At 38.4% G+C, this 19,810-nt stretch overlaps 1 protein-coding gene across 1 annotated transcript in view; it reads right to left on the bottom strand.

The window, feature by feature from the left end:
* Positions 1–19,810, bottom strand: part of iglon5 (IgLON family member 5) — a 151,639-nt gene that overhangs the window by 7,001 nt on the left and 124,828 nt on the right. Inside the window, exons 4-7 of the mRNA XM_024267560.2 lie at positions 17,425–17,544; positions 6,995–7,126; positions 6,667–6,787; positions 5,333–5,484 (exon numbers count right to left, since the gene is read on the bottom strand). Of these exons, the coding sequence (XP_024123328.1) occupies positions 5,333–5,484; positions 6,667–6,787; positions 6,995–7,126; positions 17,425–17,544 (525 nt within the window). The remainder of the gene's footprint in view (positions 1–5,332; positions 5,485–6,666; positions 6,788–6,994; positions 7,127–17,424; positions 17,545–19,810) is intronic.

Genomic DNA, 19,810 nt, shown 5'->3' with positions numbered 1-19,810 from the left:
TTAAAGCTGTTTAAAATATATGTATTATATATATATATTTACCTCAATACTGGGTCCATGAAATTCAGTATTTTCATTATATGCATCTTTATTCCCATCATGATAAATGCATTGCTCATGTTTTATTAAAATAACATCCAAGGCTGGTGCATAAATGCCCACATTTAGGTTGGATAATTAGCTGTTTAAACCATCAGACCGATAAGACTACAGATGGTTCAAGTCAATAAAAGTCCCCTAAATAACTTAAAGCATCAAAAAAGTCATTGACTCTATCCACTTTACTACTTCCCTTGAGCATAACACGTCATATTGGTAACAATAAAGTGTAGAAGTCATTAATTTTACTTAGCTGCGTCTGTTTTTAACACAACTGATTAGGAAGGAGTATTTAAGTAACCTGAATGTGTTCCGTCTCGTGTAACGGAGGCACGAAAAGCTTGTGTTAATATATTCAGGGTTGTTATTTATACTCATTAACCAGCATACATTTTGACACACGTCAAAAGCTAATGGCGTTAAGTTACTAATGCGCCAGTCAAGACACAAGAACATGCTTAACATGCAACCTGGATTAATGTGTATAACTACACCTCCATTTCTGAATTCCTCCTGTTATATGGCACCATACATTAGTCACAGAGCGTGTAAGTGTGTTTGGCTATAGATTAATAAAATGAATGTTGCAGAAAGGAGTTAATTTAAATTCCCTGAATTAAGTATTTATGAACCAAAATATAGCTTTATATATGTAGATAAATAAATAAATAAATAAAAAAGTGTTATTTGTTTAGTGAAATAAAGATTAAGAACTATTTGGGAATTGGAAAAATAAACTTTTGTCTTTTTACTTAATAGGGTTTTAGAGAGTAAGCTTAAACTAGAATAATTTGTCCTTGATTTGGTCAGTGCGTGAACAGGCTTTGTAAATGCCTCTGCGCTTTAGCATTCAGGTCTTGTGAAAATGGGAGCAAAGGGGAATAAAAATCCTCACCTATGATTTTAAAAAAATAATTGATACCACACAATATTTTCCATTTATGAGATTTTTTCTTTTTAAAATAGTTTTGCAAAAGTCAAAATTATTTAAGATGGTAGGTGATACCAGTTCTTTTCCTTAAAATACTATTTTTTTTAAGTCACTAATACTCAAATTAAAGATTTATGTTCTTTGCAGACACTGCTGGTTATGTTTAAGGCCAAAATTTTATGTTGCCATGTAGATTACAAGATCTTTTTGTTATAAATGAAGGAATTAGTAGAAGAAATTATGACTTTACAGTATCTAAAGTAAAAACTACACTTAAGCAAATTACTATTTCCTTTGCTGGGGTTAACAATTGAATTACTTGGATAATGACCTGAAAAGGTGTTGAAGTATTTGTTTTAAGTTTAAATGTAAAAAATAAATGATTGTTTTGCAGGCAGCATGATGTAACTATAGTGAACCTGTTTGTCTTATTGTTTTTATTATGGGTTTTCATTTTGTTTTTGATAATATCCACTCATTTAGTCATCTATTTGTATCAGATAAAATAATAAGAATGGCTTAGGGATTTATAAGACTTGGTCTTCATCCTACTTCTGTTCTTTTTCTTAAGTACATTGTATGTATTGTACATTCTAACTGAAAGAAAGATAAATAAAAAGTTGAACTTACAGGACCTCCTGTAAGCAAAAGCCAACAAATGCCCTATTTTTGATGATTTTGTTCAAGTTTGAGCAAAAATTGGTGTTGAAGAAAATCAAATGAATACATATTAATCAAATGCAGCTGAGAACAGGTGAGTCTTTAACCTGGATTTAAATACACTGAGTGTTTCAGCTGATCTAAGGTTTTCTGGAAGTCTGTTCCAGATCTGTGGTGCATAGAAGCTGAATGCAGCTTCTCCATGTTTAGTTCTGACTCTAGGAACTGATAAAAGACCGGATCCTGATGACCGGAGAGGTCTGGCTGGTACATACTGGGTCAGGAGGTCAGTCATGTATTTTGGTGCTAAACCATTCAAAGCTTTATAAACCAGTAACAGAACTTTAAAGTCTATCCTCTGACAGACAGGTAACCAGTGTAAAGACCTCAGAACTGGACTGATGTGGTCTACTTTCTTGGTCCTTGTGAGAACCCGAGCAGCAGAGTTCTGAATAAGCTGCAGTTTCCTGATGGATTTTTTTGGTAGTCCTGTAAAAACACTGTTACAGTAATCAAGTCGACTAAAGATGAAAGCATGCACTAGTTTCTCCAGGTCCTGCTTAGACATCAGATCTTTAATCCTTGAGATATTTTTGAGATGATAATAGGCTGATTTAGTGACTGCCTTAATGTGTTTATCAAAATTTAGGTCTGTGTCTATCACTACACCCAAGTTTCTGGCCTGGTTGGTAGTTTTTAGTTGAATAGATTGAAGCTCTGTAGTGACGTCTAACCTTTTTTCTTTAGCCCCAAAGACAATAACCTCAGTTTTGTTTTTGTTTAATTGAAGTAAGTTGTGACACATCCAGTCATTAATGTCCTCAATGCATTTACCAAGAGCCTGTACAGGGCCTCGGTCTCCTGGTGTCAGTCTAATATATATCTGTGTGTCATCTGCATAGCTATGGTAACTAATGTTGTTGTTCTTTATAACCTGGGCCAGTGGGAGCATGTAGAGGATAAATAGAAGTGGTCCCAGGATGGAGCCTTGGGGTACTGCACATGTAATTTCTATTGGCTCAGAAGTGAAGTTACCAATTGACACAAAATATTTCCTGTTTTCTAAGTACGTTTTGAACCAGTTTAGTACTGGCCCAGTGAGACCCACCCAGTTTTCCAGTCGTCTGAGTAGAATTGCGTGGTCGACTGTATCAAACGCAGCACTGAGATCCAGTAAAACTAGCACTGACATATTTCCACTGTCTGTATTCAAACGTATGCCATTAGGCACTTTGGTCAGAGCCGTTTCAGTGTTGTGGTTCTGTCTGAAGCCTTACTGGAAGACATCATAGCAGTTGTTTTTTATTAAGAATTCATTTAGCTGATGGAAAACAACTTTTTCAATGATCTTACTTAAAAATGGCAGGTTTAATATCGGTCTGTAGTTGTTCATTTGTGTTTTGTTTAGACTGTCCTTTTTGACCTTCCTGGCAGTTCAAACTTCAGCATACTTTTAACATATGTTTGAAATCATAAAATATTACTTATATATTGTTGTAGATTTTTTTCTTTCTTTTGTCACATAATTGTGGAGTCTACTTAAATGGCTCTAGGAGTTGAGGGCTGCATGCAAATGAAAACTATAGGTAAAAAGGCTGGAGGATCAACTAAACACATTAATGTTTTGAAAAACAAATTTGAAGAGTGGAAATAAGTAACAGAAGGACTCTGATATTAAATAGAAATTCTCTATGTATAATGACCCTTTGCTGGTGGCACTAAAATAGCGATTAACATAGCTCAGACTCTTTGTTGGCATGGTAACTCACCAGGTTACTGTATAGAGTAACCAGCATTAGGCATACAAATTACCTCAAATATGTGACTTGGGTTCTTAATTCAGAGACTGTAATGGAAAAAAAACATTTTCTATAAAAGAGCCTATATAGCAAACTTTAACAAGTTTGCTTTACTTTTTATAAATGCTGAACATTTACAGTAAATAATCTTGAACATTATGTCTTCTAATCTAAATTTCAGGTAAATGGATGCCATTGGTATCAATGCATTTTGGTGATTTTGGCAAATCAAAAAAAAAAATGGGCCAAATTTAGACAGTTACAGGTGTGTAATTATTCATTTTACCATTTAGATTCATATCATAATTTGTGGTTGACAATACGATTTATAGTCAATTTTTTACTGACTTAAAATCGATCCAGGATATCTTTAGCCAAAAATGTAACCATTATGACTCGAGAGATAAATACCTGGTACTGAACAGTACCAGGTATTTGCAAGATGATCAAGTGGAAAGGAAATGTGTACAAATAAACAAAATTTAATAGCAAATCCATTTACATTTTGGTTTAATAAAGTTCAACCCATTGTTGTTTTACAACATAAAAATGATACAAATGGAAAATTGTTAGAATATCATACCATCCTGTATGATCATTGTTTTTGCTGCCACCACATGTGTTGTCCATTGTTATGACGTTTTGTTTGTTTTCACATTGATTAGAGTAAAATAAACCTACCGTACCTCAATCCAAATGGCATTTTCCCAGTATTAATATAATCAATTTATTTTATTTTAACACATCCTATAATAGTATAAGTTGATTTGATTAACAACTTGCCTCAAACAGATCGAACTGGTTGGAATATAGGAATATAAGTCGATTAATCGTTGAGTTGATTAATTGTTAAATCTCTAGAAGAAATCAATACATAAACATCTAATTGTACATTCTTTTGTTGAAACAAATACTTCTGAGACCTATAAACAAATCCTGCTTTTGTTAGACCTTCTTGGTTTTAGTTGTCTCATAATTGACCCTCTTGTTGTTGCTATTTTGTTTGGCAGACAGATATTGCACCAATGCAACACGAGTCACCTCTAAAATAGTAAACAAATAAGTAAAAACAAACTGCTAAATAAACAGGACTGAGACAGTACACTACAAGAAAATCTCATCATGATTCAATTTTCTTTGTATCAGGTGGCGAGAAGTAAGTAGTTCATTGAGTTTTAATGATGACAAGAGAAGATTGGGAGAGAAGGACAGCTGAAAGGGAGATAGTCCGCCAAAGTTGATATGGCGAAAAAGAGAGCAGGAAGACATCTGATAGACGAGTGATTCATTGAAGAAAGACTGGCTGAGATAATGGCGAAAGGAATGAAAGAAGAAAGGGGATAGATGAAGGACTCACTTAAGATGGTAATGCCAAATGCACTAAAGGGTGAAGGGGGGTGGGGGGTGATGGCAAATGGATGGGTAGGAACTCGCTCATTGGGGACGGTTAATGTGAATTGGGCTCTGAGAGAAATGACAACTTCTTGGGTAACATGACGAAGCAGAGTGTGTGTTTGAGCGTGTGGGCATTGGTTGTGTATGGACGGGAGATGGAGGGTAACAGTGTGAAACGCACAGAAGTGAAAAAGGCTGTAATGAAGGCGAGCAAAGCTTTAATGGGGTGGAGAATAAAGAAAATAGAAAGACGGAGGGAGTGGGAGCACGGAGGAAATGCTGTGCAGAGCACAAACAGATGGGGCGACACGGTAAAACAGTGACACTGCATATCTTTTCGGAGTGCAGAGACCAATCTTTTGTACCTTGATCGTGACATTGGATAAATTGAAGCTCTATTGTTAAATAAAGTCAGCATACAGATACATTGAGTTCTGGGTTAACTTACGAAACAGCAGCATACTGGCGCTGGATTCACCCAGACGGTTTCTGGCATAGCAAGTGTAGTTGCCAAAATTTTTCTCTGTCACATTGGTGAACATCAGCAGCGAGCGCGTCTTCTCGTGTGTGATCTTCAATGTGTTGTCATTCTCCACTGGCCTGGGTGGCAGTAATGAGAAGGACAGAAGCAGAAAGTAACACAAAACAACTCATCTTGTGATTTTATATTCTCTCTTGTGACATTCCTGCAACAAGGAGTCCTGTAGATATTCACTTACCTGCTACTAACAACCAATTCCCATTGTAAGGAAATAAAGTCCTTTTGGGGCCTGTTATAGTTTGCTGCCTCGCAGACAAAACCTCATTTAGAAATCTCTGTGCGTTTTTCTCTGATGCCAAATCATCATGACCCATTTTAATGCGTTTGGACTATTTATAAATGATAGGGGAACAGTTACTTTTGGGATGCAAAATGAAAAATACAGCAGGTTTATATTTTGCACATGTTTATATAACAATAGACTGTCTAAGGAATCTAAGGTCAAATTGACATCATCAGCTATATTTATTTTTCACCTTTTATTTCAGCCACTTTTAACTTAACTATTTTCAAAGTTGCCCAATGAAGTGTGAGCTATTTTAACTTTGAAATGCATTTTAATACACATTCTGTCTACCTTTTGATGCTAAAACTGTTATTCTAAACTTTTTCTTTAAAAAAAAAAAAAAAACATACTATAGACAAATGTACTTGGTGTAAAGTATGAGAATAAATATTTTATGCACTTTTTAAAATATATTTTTTAACCTCCTTAAAACGTTTTTTAAAAAGCTGACAGTGACCTTGTGATAGACTGTCTATCCTGGGCCTGGAAGGTTGAGTTCAAATGCACAGCAGAGTCTAAAACTATAACCCAATGTTTGAGCTGGAATTTATTAAAGACAGGACACAACTGGAAGATATACGGTATTCTGCTGATCATCACTGGATAAGAGGTCAAATTGGGTTTTGTGTTAGTCTGGGGGCGGAGCTGTCAGAGCAGATTCTTCCTGGAGGGAGAGTGTAATTCATGGAAATGCCAAACGTATAAAAAATTGATCATGAAGGAGTGATTAATAACTGTGTCTTTTGCCTTTCTGGAATTAGAAGACACTAAGTCTTTCAAATATTGAAATTGAGTTGCTAAAACCGCATTCAAGAATCTGTGTTTGGGATGCGCAGTTCTTAAAAGTACATCATATACCTGTTTGTAGTATTAGACTTTAAAGAAATGCATTAAACTATGTCACAGATTTTTGGCAGAACTCTCGGATCAGCAGTGGTGCTGTTGGTGATCTCACCTGTGGTCATCTCTGAACCACTCAAAGGAGGCTGGTGGGACTGCCACTGCTTCACAGCGCAGGATTGCTATCTTTCCCAAATGAGCCACCGTGTTCCTGGTGTCTGTGATCATGGGAGGGTCTGACGACGTAAAGAATGAACAGACAGACTTATTAGCATACACCTGAACCAAACGGGTTACAGACGAGGCAGAAAAGTGCTTGCAAAGAAATAAATTAACATGCATACATAACAATGCATGTTAAGAATGTACATATATTATAAACACATAATTATGTACAAGAGGTTCAGCTGAGTTATGACCACTGGGCGACTGTGGGTACTTACGGTTGACGGTGACTTTGACCTTGCGCTGGTCAGGCGGAGCCACGCCATTGTTGGTGATGCATTCATAGTCCTCGGCCTGCTGCCGCTTGATCTCTGTGATGTCCAGGAACTCTCCTTCACTCACTAGGCCGTCTGTTGCATAAAATGTGAAATCAAAGGTCATTGTTATCAATTATAATGTGACACAGGTCACATATTTATTCTTTATCATTGAGATGCGACCACACGCAGTTTGACAAACATGATGACCTTGATAAGGTCAATGAGAAGGATTCCCAAAGCCAAGAGAAAATGAAAATGATTCTTTGTGTTATTGATGTAAAGGGGTAAATCAATGTAATTTTAATTAAAAGTCCAGCGTTGAATTATCTTGTAGCTTGTGCCGCCTTGCTCTTGAAGTCACTGCTAAGTTGGTTTTCATTTATACACATTTCAACATAAATGACACCATTACCTTCACAGCATCAGGGGACAAGGGTGTAATTCACTGTATTACATAGTGAGAAGAACATGTGAATGTTATGTTATTAGCAAACTCCCAAGTGCTGCTGAAACCAAATTTGTCAGACTCACACTTTAGTCTTTTTTTTTCCTTGGGCGATGAACAACGGAAAAAATCTGTTACGGGGGAGAGTCGAGAGGACAGGCCGGGAACACATACCGGGGGAGTTAGTGGCTTGATGGTTTGAGAAAGGAGAAAAAAAAACTGAATTTGTGGACTCTCTTCTCTGCAAACCTCAGCAGCCAGCTGTCTCACAGCCTCCAAACCCATTATGACTTGCCCCCCTCCAGTTTAGCCCATTAAATATGTCAGACTATGGAGCACAGAGTTATATATAATCTCACCACTAACAAGAACATCCAGCTTTAAACTGCTGCTAAGTTTTTCCATTTATAGAGCTTCCATCATTAAAAAAACAAAAAAAAAAGTAAAAAGGAAATACCACACACACCAATGTGTGGACCTTTAGCTTTCCTAACGCTTTTTGAGCATGCTTTGAGACAAACACAAACAGTGGCTCCATGAAAAAAAAAATTCCACTCTAAACGGCGCGATTATTCCTGTCAGAGATTAGCGCCGCGCTTCTAATTGAAGATTATACTGGAGGATTATTAGTGCGGCTACTGAGCTGGAGACGATTATTTGCAGCTGCTGTGGCACAAGCTAAGCGGCGCACGACAACCGTGGCAGCGGCTGCTGGTGCCACCCCAGAGAGCGTGCACAGACAGCCAGGCACTGGGTGATGGGATGAGAGGTGCAATGTTGTTCACTCATTCCATTAGTTTAATAAATGTAGCCCTCGTCTGACATCTCTGTTTTCAGCCAGAGAGCCCAACTTTGCCAGGAGAGGAGGAGGAGGAGGTGTTGTGACGGCGGGTGAAAAAAGAAAAGATAAAATCGCACAAAGCAGATGCAGAGGATTACAAAAGAGGATACACGACAGCTGAGCGCTAGACTGAGCATTGCATAAATAGAAGGGTAATTTAAGAGAGATACTGTACAGAGAGTGAAGCCGGAATTACATAAGAAAAGACGGAGCTGTAACAACGCGGAGCAAGAAGCGGTGAGGAGTTTAGTTATTTGACATGGTTGACTGTTTCATGGACTTGGAGAAATCCTCCAAAAAAAATGCATGATGCAATGTGTCAGCACTCTGACTCTCCATCCTCTGAGATCTGCGGACCCGTGCTAACACCCCCCCCTCCACTACTTTGATGGGAGATAATATCAGAGCAGAGCCGGCCTCTGGCACTCCTACAATGGCCTTAAAATACAGCTCCATCAACCACTTACAGCTTTTGAAGGAGCCTGACTCCTGACCACCAGAGATAGTTGGATTGCACCTTAGAGGGGAGGAAGAGGGAGAGTAAATGAAAGAAGGGGGGGGGGGGGGCGTAGGAAGGACCCAGAATTCCAGCTTCCCCTACAGTCAAACTGTGATCTCCTTCTGCGGCAGCTCTGTGAGCCTGACTGAATCCTCACGCCACTTGATTTTCGATCTCCTCCTTTCCACTTCCATCACAATAACTACAGTCATGCTAAGAGGTCTGATTTTAGGGTGAAACAAAGAAGGATGGACGGGCTGACACGCTTTCATTGGAAACAGCAAGGTTTGAAATGCATGTTATTTGAGCTGAAAGACACAGGAAGCCCATCAAAGCGTAGTGCTTCTCACTCCTTTGAAATCACTTCTTAACCTCTTTTCCAAGCAGTTTATTCCACTTTCTTACTGTGAAAGCCTTTCTGGAGTTGGATCTGTGCTTCGTTTGCCTAAGATGTGGTCAGGACATATAGGATATTTCACTTTTGCTCTTTGGGATTTGATCTTTAATCTTTACAGAAGCATTTCCGGATACTTTCATGGATGTTTCAGACCGTTACAAAAACATTAAATTATCTTCAAAACCCAAACTGAATAAACTCCTAAGACTCATTGTATGAGCACCCAAAGCGTGCTAAAGCTCGTTCTCCCCCCACTGAGCCAGTATAAAGTAAAAGCGTGCTGAGTGACGAGTTCCTTTATTATCTCAAGCACAGCAGGAGTGGTTTTATTTTGAGTTAATCCAAAATATTGTTCACAATCCTTCTGATGTAGATACTCAATTAATTTCCCATAAACACTCCACTTCTCAGTAATTTCTATTTTATCCCAAATGTTGTTATTTTTTAAAGTCCCATTCCAATCATATTTTGATCTATTGTAAACACATTCCCAGTGGTCTTTTAATTATGGTTATGCAGCTTTTAGGCAAAATAAAAAAAAAATGTCATTTTTTTACATATTTTCTGCAAAGTGGCAGGAGAAATGCAGAAATTTGCCTTTGAATTGTGTTGCCATGGAGTAAGGCTGCACTCATTTCCCATCATCCCTTTGATTACAGTCTCTCCCACTAGCTTACAGCCTTCACAACCCCAAACTGACACTACTGGAGCAACACAAATGGCGAGTAATTTAGCTATCCAGCTGTATATTTTCGAACCAGATGATAGTTCGGATGAGGTAAACAAAGACTTACATGGATCTATTTGTCTGCAAGAGGGTTGAATCAGGGAGCTTGTGGCTTGCCCAATGTATTTTGAACGTAACAAACACAAACTTTTTCTAACTGCATTTTTTCGTCTGCTGAGATTCACTAAAATTTCACACCTACAGCTTCTCCCTACCCCTTCAATTATAGGGCATTTGAAGGGGTAGGGTTGTCCAAAATTGTTTTTTTCAAGGGCTAACCCTTGCAGTGGAGGGCGTGTTTGGGCTCTGAAGCACATAACTTTACACTTAAATAGAAGTAACGACTTTTTGTTTTAGCACGACTTTTTTTAAAGTTATAAAACCAAAGTTATGTACAGTATTTCCGAGCGCTAGCGGCTCTGTGTTAACTTAGATGACCGGATCATCGAGTGGGAGTAACATCCAAATTTGAAAACTCTATTTTTCTTTAACTCTCTGTTTGAAGGGCTAAAGAAAGTGGTAGGAAGAAGTCGTGGGGGAAAAAGTTGCATTTGGACGTAGTTTTAATTATCTTGATATATATATCTTTCATGAGAAAATCTCTTTAATCCCTTCAAGTACAAATGTGTGCTGTTTTGGATTGGACTTGAATTTAAGAGTTCTAATAGATGGAGGTGGTTGTGGAGGAAAACTCAGTAAATGGTTTCTATGCCTTTATTGTGCAATTCAATTGAATATTTCCATTTGGTTTCAAAGTCTATAAGATTTTGTTCACTTTTGTGTCAACGCGTATTATCCCAGGAAACTGCACTGGGGAGTTCCTCAACCCATATTCTTTTTTTAATGTTTGACATTAAAACTGGGCTCAGAGGGGGCTCAGGATTGGGCCTTCTGATTGACATGTGACAGCTCTTAAGCTTTACAACAGGCTGTGGGAGCATTTATAACATCAGTCAGTCAAGTCTGTCTCATCCACGGGTTGATGCCTCTGTGGTTCCCTATTGTCATATCCAGCTAAAATAGACAGTAGAATCTGAAACTGTGTGAAATCAAACCACCAGGTCACATGATCACAACTTCACTTAATCTTTGCTACTTTTTGTTTGTAGGTGCTTGTGTTTCCTGCGTTTCTCATGAATATGAACAGTCTCCAGGCAAATTCTTTAAAAGTTTTTAAAGTTATCAAAAAGTTTTTAATATCTAAATATGTGAACGTCTCTATTTATACTCACACTGACTCTTTTCCTAGCAGTTGAGTGAGTTTTTAGCATGTGGACATGGTCACAATAATCCTATTTGTGCATGTTTTCTCGACAAAAAGTTCCAGGCGTCACCGTTTCCGCTTGTCTTTGAAAGTTCCCAGAGATTTTTCCTTTCATCTTTAGTTGGATTCCAAATTTGAAACCACCGATTTTATTAGAAACTGTTATCTTTTGATGATTAATTATTTGTGCTCCACCTGCACGGAGCCGACTAAATCTTCGTGAAAGTCTTTTGTAGTGAAAAACTCTTTGATTTGCCTTTCTCGTTCTGATCCACACAGGTCACAGATGCAGACTTGCTGGCAGGCAGGTATAAAACAAAGATGAACTTTAAAAAATTCAAGGCTCTGTAGGAGAAGGTAATCTAACAAAGGCCAAAAAACAGACTAACAAAGACGGTGAGGCTGACTACTTGGTGTAAACACTAGGAGAGGGGGCATGTGCTCCAGGTGTGTAGAAATCAGTAAAAATTACAAAGGTCTAATCAAAATTTTCAGTAGGAACTTTGATGGGAGAGCATGACAGGATATAATTTTCCTTTGGCTCTTTGAGAGTCACTCAGTGTGAAACGCATGTAGGGAAGTCTAAAGAGTTAGCTTAAAGGATCAATGACCGGCAAAGCTCGTTAGGGAAAGAAAGAAGAAAGAAATCAAAAGTTTTTTTAAAAAAACAAAGGATGTGAATCAGTGTCACAGGAAGTTTTTTTGCAGTCTGCCCATCTCTTTTTTTTTGTTTCCCTCATTTTTGTGGCCATTGTGTGTGTTAGGTAATGCCTCGATTTTAGCTTAGCTTAAGTCTCCACTAAAATCATCTTTTAAATCTATTTTTAAAAGTGTTCACAATCGTCTTTTAATTATGATTTTGTCTTTTTTTTAAATCCAAAATTAATAAAAAAAATAAAATTCTTTTAGGACTTTGTTTCTGTGGAGTGACAGGAGTTCATTGAAAATTTGTGGGCGGGACTATTCAAATCCTGACATCCATCCCTGTCTCCTGCTAGCTTACAGCTTCCAACATATTTCCGGTGCAACAAAAATAAGATATCCTGCTGTCCAGTTTTGAGCCCGATTCCACCTAAGATGAGGAAATTGAAGACTTGTCTACAAGTGGATGCATTGGAATGAAGCGGAGCAGTAAGCTGGTGGCTTGATGAACATAGTAGCTTCTATGCTACAACTACAAGCTTATTACAATTTTTGTGTCTGCTCCTGATTCAAAGTGATTTGAAAAAAGAAATACTCAGAAGTGCAATTTAAGACTTAAATTTCTTCATATATGTCCTCTGTTATGAGAAAATGCCTCAAGAACATGTTAAGAAAACAAAATTTTCCTCGGCGTATATCTTTAATTTTTTGCATCTTGGCTATTTAAAACCTCAAACCTCAAGTTGTCCATTATATGCCTTTTGTTGTATTTTGTCAATTTGTTTAAAACATTTCATGCTTTTGCAAAACCTTTTAATTGATTTAGTTTTGTTTCCTGCTGCATTTGTGTTGTTTCTCCACACTTTAAGACACATAAGCAAAACAAAAAGCCACAGCGACATTTTTTAAAATCTCCCTTGAGTTCAATTTTCTTATTACATTGTCAGTCAGGGGGAAAATTACCCAATCACTTCTATTATTTTTGTGAGCACCACTTCTTAATTCCTGTAACTTGTAGCAAAAGATTGGATGGATTTTGGTTTGATTTCACAAAAATGTTACGTCTTTTTACAATTACTTTTAGTGATTTTCCGGTATTTATTTTCAACAAACCTTTTTTTAAACTAAAGTGTTTTTCCTGCATTGATCATCACAGCAGTAAAGCTAAAGCCAACAAAACGGTTTTCTTACATGCAAGTTCTTCAGATTTTAGCTGAGGTTTTGCTGAAAATAAAAACAGAGAATTTTAGTATAAACTGATTTGAACTCTTTGATGGTAGTATTCATACCATTGACTGTTTATGAGAACTGGACCAAGTGATTGAGGCGTCACCCTTAAAAATGGCTTATTTTTGGCTCCAACAAAATAAAGTCAAGTCAGCCATTTTTTTGTGATATGGACGCCGCCATGTTGGAGCCAGACGATGTCAGTAAGCAGTGACTGCTTCTAGTAAATCACCATTTCTGTGGCAACCACTTTCGCCAATCAGGAAGTGGAGGCGGGGTTTAGTAAATGCAAGAACGAAAGAGCAAGAACATGCCAAAAATGGTAGCAGAGCAAGAATGGTTAGTCTGACAAATATAATGAGTTGGTAATAGCTGTTTATTTCTCAATTGGCTTCTTGGAGCCAGCGGGTACTTCTATTAAGAATGCTAGGGGGGGAGGAGTCACTCATTCCGGTTCTCATTTATGGTCAATGATCCATATGTGTACCAGCCTGAACCAAAAGCCCATGTCACCTCCTCCCCAATGTCACAGCCATTCATCTTGCCAGTGTGCTCATCCTTTCTAAATTGAGACATTAGTTGACAAGTCTCTGCAGCGTAAAACGGTATTTAGATTTAAGACAAAATCCTCATTTTATTAAATTCTCCTCAGTGAGTTAACTAATGGGTGCCAGGATTAAAGAATAGACTAAGCAGATCTGTACTTTAGTGGAGGTGAAGGAGGAGAAGGTGCTGCCCACAAATTACAGCACGGCACACTATCACTAAGTAAGGTCCCAGGTAACTGCACACAAATTGCAAAGCGGCCAGAGACCTTTAGTGGGTCCCGGTGACCTCCAAAGTGCTGCACTTCCTTTTAATCCACAAACTCCGAGTGCACACACACAGTAAAATGTTCTCCAAGCGAGTTGCACTCTCTCTTCCCCGCCCCTCCCCGCAGCTTCTCTCTGCAGTTTCTGAGTAATGGGGACAGATGGCCAGCAGCTTCTTGCTGTTTCTTTTGGCTCCACAACCCTCCCCTTACTCCAGTGCCCCAGGTCTCCTGCAACTGATGGCTTGGTTGCAGAGACTCCTTTGGAATAGCAATGTGGGTCCTATCTCATTCTCTGAGAGCTGAGGGGTTATGAGGCAATGAAGTTGGGGGGTTAGATGGTGGGGACGGCGAGAGAGGATTACTGCTGACAGAGGAGAAATGTTGCAGGCATTCGAGTGAGGACAACTGCACAGTTTGTGATGTAAGATTGTGTGTGTGTGTGTTTCCTGCAGGTGTGCATTCATGCATGCCCCTCTTCTATTCACTGTATTTTTGTGCATCTATGGGTATGTTGGATCTCTGCTGCATACGGCATTCTACTGTATTCTGCTGGTTCACAAATACAAGACGTACAAAGCAGAACACAATAAGCAAGCTAATAAAGTAGACAAAAAGAGAGAAAAAAACTCCAGAAAATTTCTAATCTGCAATAAAGGTGGTTTTGCAGCGTAATGAAACTGTTGGTCTGACCTATTCACAATTCTTTATATAACGCTTTTCAAAGTCAGAAACGAAAAGGTGCAATCAAAACTGTTTTCACTAACAGACTTTTTAAAGTCAGACAAAACTATTGTTTGACATTGAGGCCCCATGACATTCATCTTAGATCCAATACTTCCACTAAAATGTCAAAAAACTCTTGATGTCAATATCACACAAAGCAAAGTCATCACTGAGCTTTAAGATAAAAGTTTTTCCCTTTAAGGAAAAGCATAAAAAAGCACCAGCAGGAGGGCATTAAGGAAGAAAACCGACGTCAGTATGAACTCATTGGAACAGAATCTAAGCCATAGGAGAACTGCATACAAAAGATTTATTGTGAAAAGCTGCGTGCACCACAATCAATCGTCGGCAGTTCTTACAGAATACCAATCATGCTGTGTAGAATATAATGAAGTGAAATAATGAAATTCGCTTCTGTGATAATTGGTCCTTGGGTTTCTGATGGGATTTTGAAAAAAAAGATTTACTTATAAATATATGAAAATGGAAACAAAGAGAAAAGGAAGAAAAATATAAGAAAGCTCCTGATCCTTATTTGTTTGCTACTCGACTAAAACAGCATCCTTTTCTCCCAAATCCATTCAGCATTAGTTAGTACCAGAATATAACATTTATTATATAGCAAGTATCGTTGTAATAATAATTCTTATCTTTGAGGTCCCACTCCAACTATATTTTACAATTGTAAAAGCGCTCCTAGTGGTCTTTTAACTATGCAATTTTTAGCAACAATCAAAAAGCCTGTGCCATTTTTTTTTCAAGGCACATCTTCTGCAGAGCTTTTGAAATTTGCTGAGACTATTGTGGAAGTTGACCTCAATTAATTTTTACAAGCATTCCTTTGTTCCCGTTAGCTTATAGCACCTCACATGCCCAAGCTAATAGTTGCGTAGCAAAAAAAAAAAGAAAAAAAAAACGGCAAGTGTAACCGTCTTCATCTCTGCTCTGTGTTGTGGTGTTACTTTTGCGGTGTGCTGCACCAGGAAGCCACACGATGCCGGAGGAATTTTATTGGAACAGTCTCCATTTATTCTGGTTATAAGAAAATATGGTGTCAGCATGTGCCGCGCTCAAACAGTGTCAAATACTAAAAAATACAAAAGTTTAAATTAGCACCGAAATGAAAAATATATCCGCCATTAAGATAAATTAAGAAAACAGCAAATGGGAAGACGGTGGGCGAAGTATCAACTTATATTTGGGATCTGAAGGACCCTATTACCATGTGACCCAGGTGTAAAATAAAAAATAAAAAAAAAATGTTGTGAAATTATAATTATACTATAAATTGTGAACCTGTTAGACAAGCAATATCAGAGCAAACGAGTTGTACATTTTTGAGCCAGATGGCAGCCCAGGCGAGGAAAGTGAAGACGCTAATGGATCTATTTGTCTGCAAGTGGCCAAGAAGGGAGACTTTGCCCCGTCCGAGGCCGCTGTCGTGTCTCAAACTGCAACAGGGACCTGGTTACAGGCAAGATGGCTCCCAAACATAACATGAAACTCATCACAACTCATTATTAGACGGAAATATCGCAACTGTAGCCGGAAGCTGAATCTATACTTAAAGATTCCTGCGTGTGTCTGCCGCCCATTTCATGACGCCATCCAAGATTATTTCTTTCTTCATTTCTCCCATGAAAATAAACAGCATCCAAACGTCTTCAAAGATGGATGCCATATCTGCTTTTAGTAGCTCTGGCCATCGCTACACTGGTTCACAACACAAATACACTCGGTGTCTGTACAACTATGGGGGGTTAGGGGGGTCTGAAAGGAGAACCACGTCTAAAGTAACAAACACCAGTTTGAGCTGGAATTTATTAAAGACCGGACACAATTGGAAGATATATGGTATTGTTAATCTAAAATCAAAGTTTTTTTTTGCTGATCACTGCTAGCTCCATGGAGAAATTGAGTGTTGATGTTAGACTGGGGACGTTGCTATCAGGGGAGATTCTTCCTGGAGGGGGCGGTTCACATCATGCTGACGTCAGCACGATAGGACTCACTAGTTTTAATGGGTATGGGAGGGGCTGCTGCGGAGAGTGCAGGTTTTTAGACGATTACTCTTAAATGCATGAATGGATCAAAATACAGCTTTGGGGTTCTTTACAGTGAGGAATGAACAGTAAAATGCTCTTAAAACCTCAAAGTAGAATTTTCATGGTATGGCCCCTTTAAATTATTTTATATAGGTTGAAAAATGCTACAAGAACACGCTAAAAATACAATTTTCATAGAAGTGACTCTTTAACAAAACTTAAAGGCTTCAACTTTAACATTTCTTGTAACTTGATAGATTTGTAATAAATGCAGCACAGATGGAGTCAAACTTTTCTGCCTTCATCTTTAAAATCAAGCATCCTGACAACACTGAACCAACTGGATTTCTAACCCTAGTAGAGGCAGAAAATGAGCTGATTGAATCTGTTGAAAAGTGGCTGTTGGCATCGTGACGGCGTCTGACAGGAGGGATGAAGACAGATGCTGAGGATTTCTTGTGGCACGTTTGAGATAATTACCCATAATATGTGGTTATTTGGGGAAAAAAACATTGGGGAAACGTGGGAGTGGGAATTTTAGATGGGACAAACAGCTGGGTTTAAGACTGATGATGCATGGATAAGGGATAAAGACGTGGGAATGAGCTGAATGCTGATAAGCTTACAGGCCGGTGAAAAGAGATGAAGGCTGCACGGGTGAAACACGGGTGGGGATGAATGTACAGACGGGGGGATAACAGGAACATGGAAACAAGAGATCTGAGAATCTGCTGACAAACGGGGAAAAAAAGGAGGTAGCTTACATTTCTGGTCCTTCCAGGTGACCGTGGGCTCAGGCCGGCCGACCGCCAGACAATAAAGGTTTACATTTTCTCCCTCGTTCACCGACACATTTTTTGAGATGTTGACGATTCTTGCTGGCACTAAAAAACAAGACCCAACCATTAAAATCTGACCTCAGAATCACCTTTCTATGTCATAAATTATTGATAAGCCATACCCTCAGAGTTTATTAATGCATTAGAGTCCCTGCGTTGCAGGAAAACAGGGAATCAGCTGATTAATGATATGTGCCTGAGTGCTTACTGAACTGTGCAACAACATACTTGACCATCTACTTAAAATGCAAAGTTCCAAATTGCAGGAAGTGAGCATTAAGATGCCCCTGATTCAGAAACCTAATGTAAATCAATCTTTTATGAAGGGAACATTTGCCAAGGTCACAAGAGTAATTTTTCTTTTTTACTTTTATTTGTTTTTTTATTACAATCCTTGAATGATATTTGGTTGAAACCCTCAGAGTTGGTGTGCTGAGCATGTAGTTAGCTTTATAACAAGATGGCCCTTGAATTTAAATGGCTCATTATCATTGTTTTTAATGAGCTAGGCACTGAGATTGTCTTTTTTTTTTAGGGTGGGGGGATTCTCTACTAAAAGTCCTTCTCTATCTTGCCAAAGTAGAATACTTGAAGCGACAAACGACAGATTGGAGTGCTGCTCCTGCTTGACGCCCTGACTTCAGGGTGTAATCATTCTGTGCGATATGAAGCTGCAGCACAAAGAGATTCTGAACTTGGTATTTTGATTTATGGTCATCTATGGCTAAGCTTCAAAACCTGCACATACATAAAGAATATGAAGGCTTGCCTTTTCCACATATATTTCTTTTCTGCCGGTTTGTGCCACACCAGACGGTCTGACATGTGCCAAGAAAAAGCTGCGATCCTCTGGGCTCTCCTGCATCATTGCTCTGTGCTGCTCTGGATCGGATCATCTTGTGTTTACCTGTCATCTGTGTCAGCTTTACTTTGCTCTAATTGCACACTTGTAGATGTATAATTTTTGAAAATAAACAAATTATAGTAAAACTAAAGCTGTGACATCATAAAGCTACTTATTACAAACGTGTTAACATTTTTTAAAACATTTTGATACTAAAAGAAAAAATTTTAATATTTTATTTGATCATTTTTATAAGATTTTTCTGTTTTATGCCTGTTAAATATGTAAAACAAAAAACAAAATTTTAATAAATTATTGGGATTTTGATCAACTCTATTAAACCTTGTAACACCTGGTTCACACCAGACGCGGAGGCGCCGCGGTCCTGCTCGCGCCGTGCAGCTATCGTTTAGGTGTCTGTTCTATTTTTGCGCAGGCCGTGAGTGATACGGGTCAAATCTGGCAGGAAGTTACGCTAGGACCCATGAAAAATCTGGTCAATTTAAAAAAAAAAAAGCAATTTTTCATAATAAAGTACCGCGATTTAAAAATGGGAACATATTTTTTAACTAAACAGACTGTGGAGATTAATATAAACACAAAAACACCCCCACACACTTTGAGACACACAGATCAACGCAGTGGGCCGACTACAGAGCAGGGGTGGGTGGCTTTGGGTGTCTAAAAACACAATCAATAAGAGAGAGGCAGAGAGCAGTTGGTGACAAGTCAAGATGGACGATGTCAAATTAATTGTTGAAGCTCTAAAAACCCACAGCTGAGCAGAAAGGCCTGTCGACCTTCGTGAGAAAATACACGCACCACTTCGCAGCGCTTCCGCGTCCTGTGTGAACCCGGCATTACGCACGCGGCCGGCTTATGTCATACAGCGATCGTTTCGGTGTGTGGTCTACTTTTTGCGCAAGCCTTGAGTAATCCGCGTCGATTCTGGCAGAAACTTACGCCAAGACACATGAGAAAATCCAGTCAATTTGCAAAATATTACCAATTTTTCACAATAAAATACCACCATTAACTAATGCAATCATATTTTTGCATTTAAAAAAACTGTAGAGATGAAAATAAGCACAAAAAACAGACACTGAGACACACACAGATCAACGCAGTGGGCCGACTACAGAATGTGGTGGTTTTGGGTGTCTGATGATGGCAAAAAATGCTCTAAATAACCGCAGCTGAGCAGAAACGCCTATCGACCGTCACGGAACATGTCTGGTGTGAACTGGAGGTTACGCCGATACCGTGCGCACACCACTTTGCAGTGCTTCCGTGTCCGGTGTGAAAGAGGTGTGACGAAATTCAGTTGTAGAAGCAGCACAGTAAATACTACGCAAAAAATCAAAATAAATTAAAATTAAACTAATCATTTAAGTTGTACAGATTATTATAGGTAGCATATTTGAGCTACTTTAGTCTATTTAAATTGTTCTTTTCTGAAAAACAAAA

Source organism: Oryzias melastigma, linkage group LG16 (assembly GCF_002922805.2).
Source record: "Oryzias melastigma strain HK-1 linkage group LG16, ASM292280v2, whole genome shotgun sequence".
NCBI lineage: Eukaryota > Metazoa > Chordata > Actinopteri > Beloniformes > Adrianichthyidae > Oryzias > Oryzias melastigma.
The sequence above is the reverse complement of the archived record's forward strand: the minus strand, read 5'-3'. Positions and strand labels throughout refer to the sequence as shown.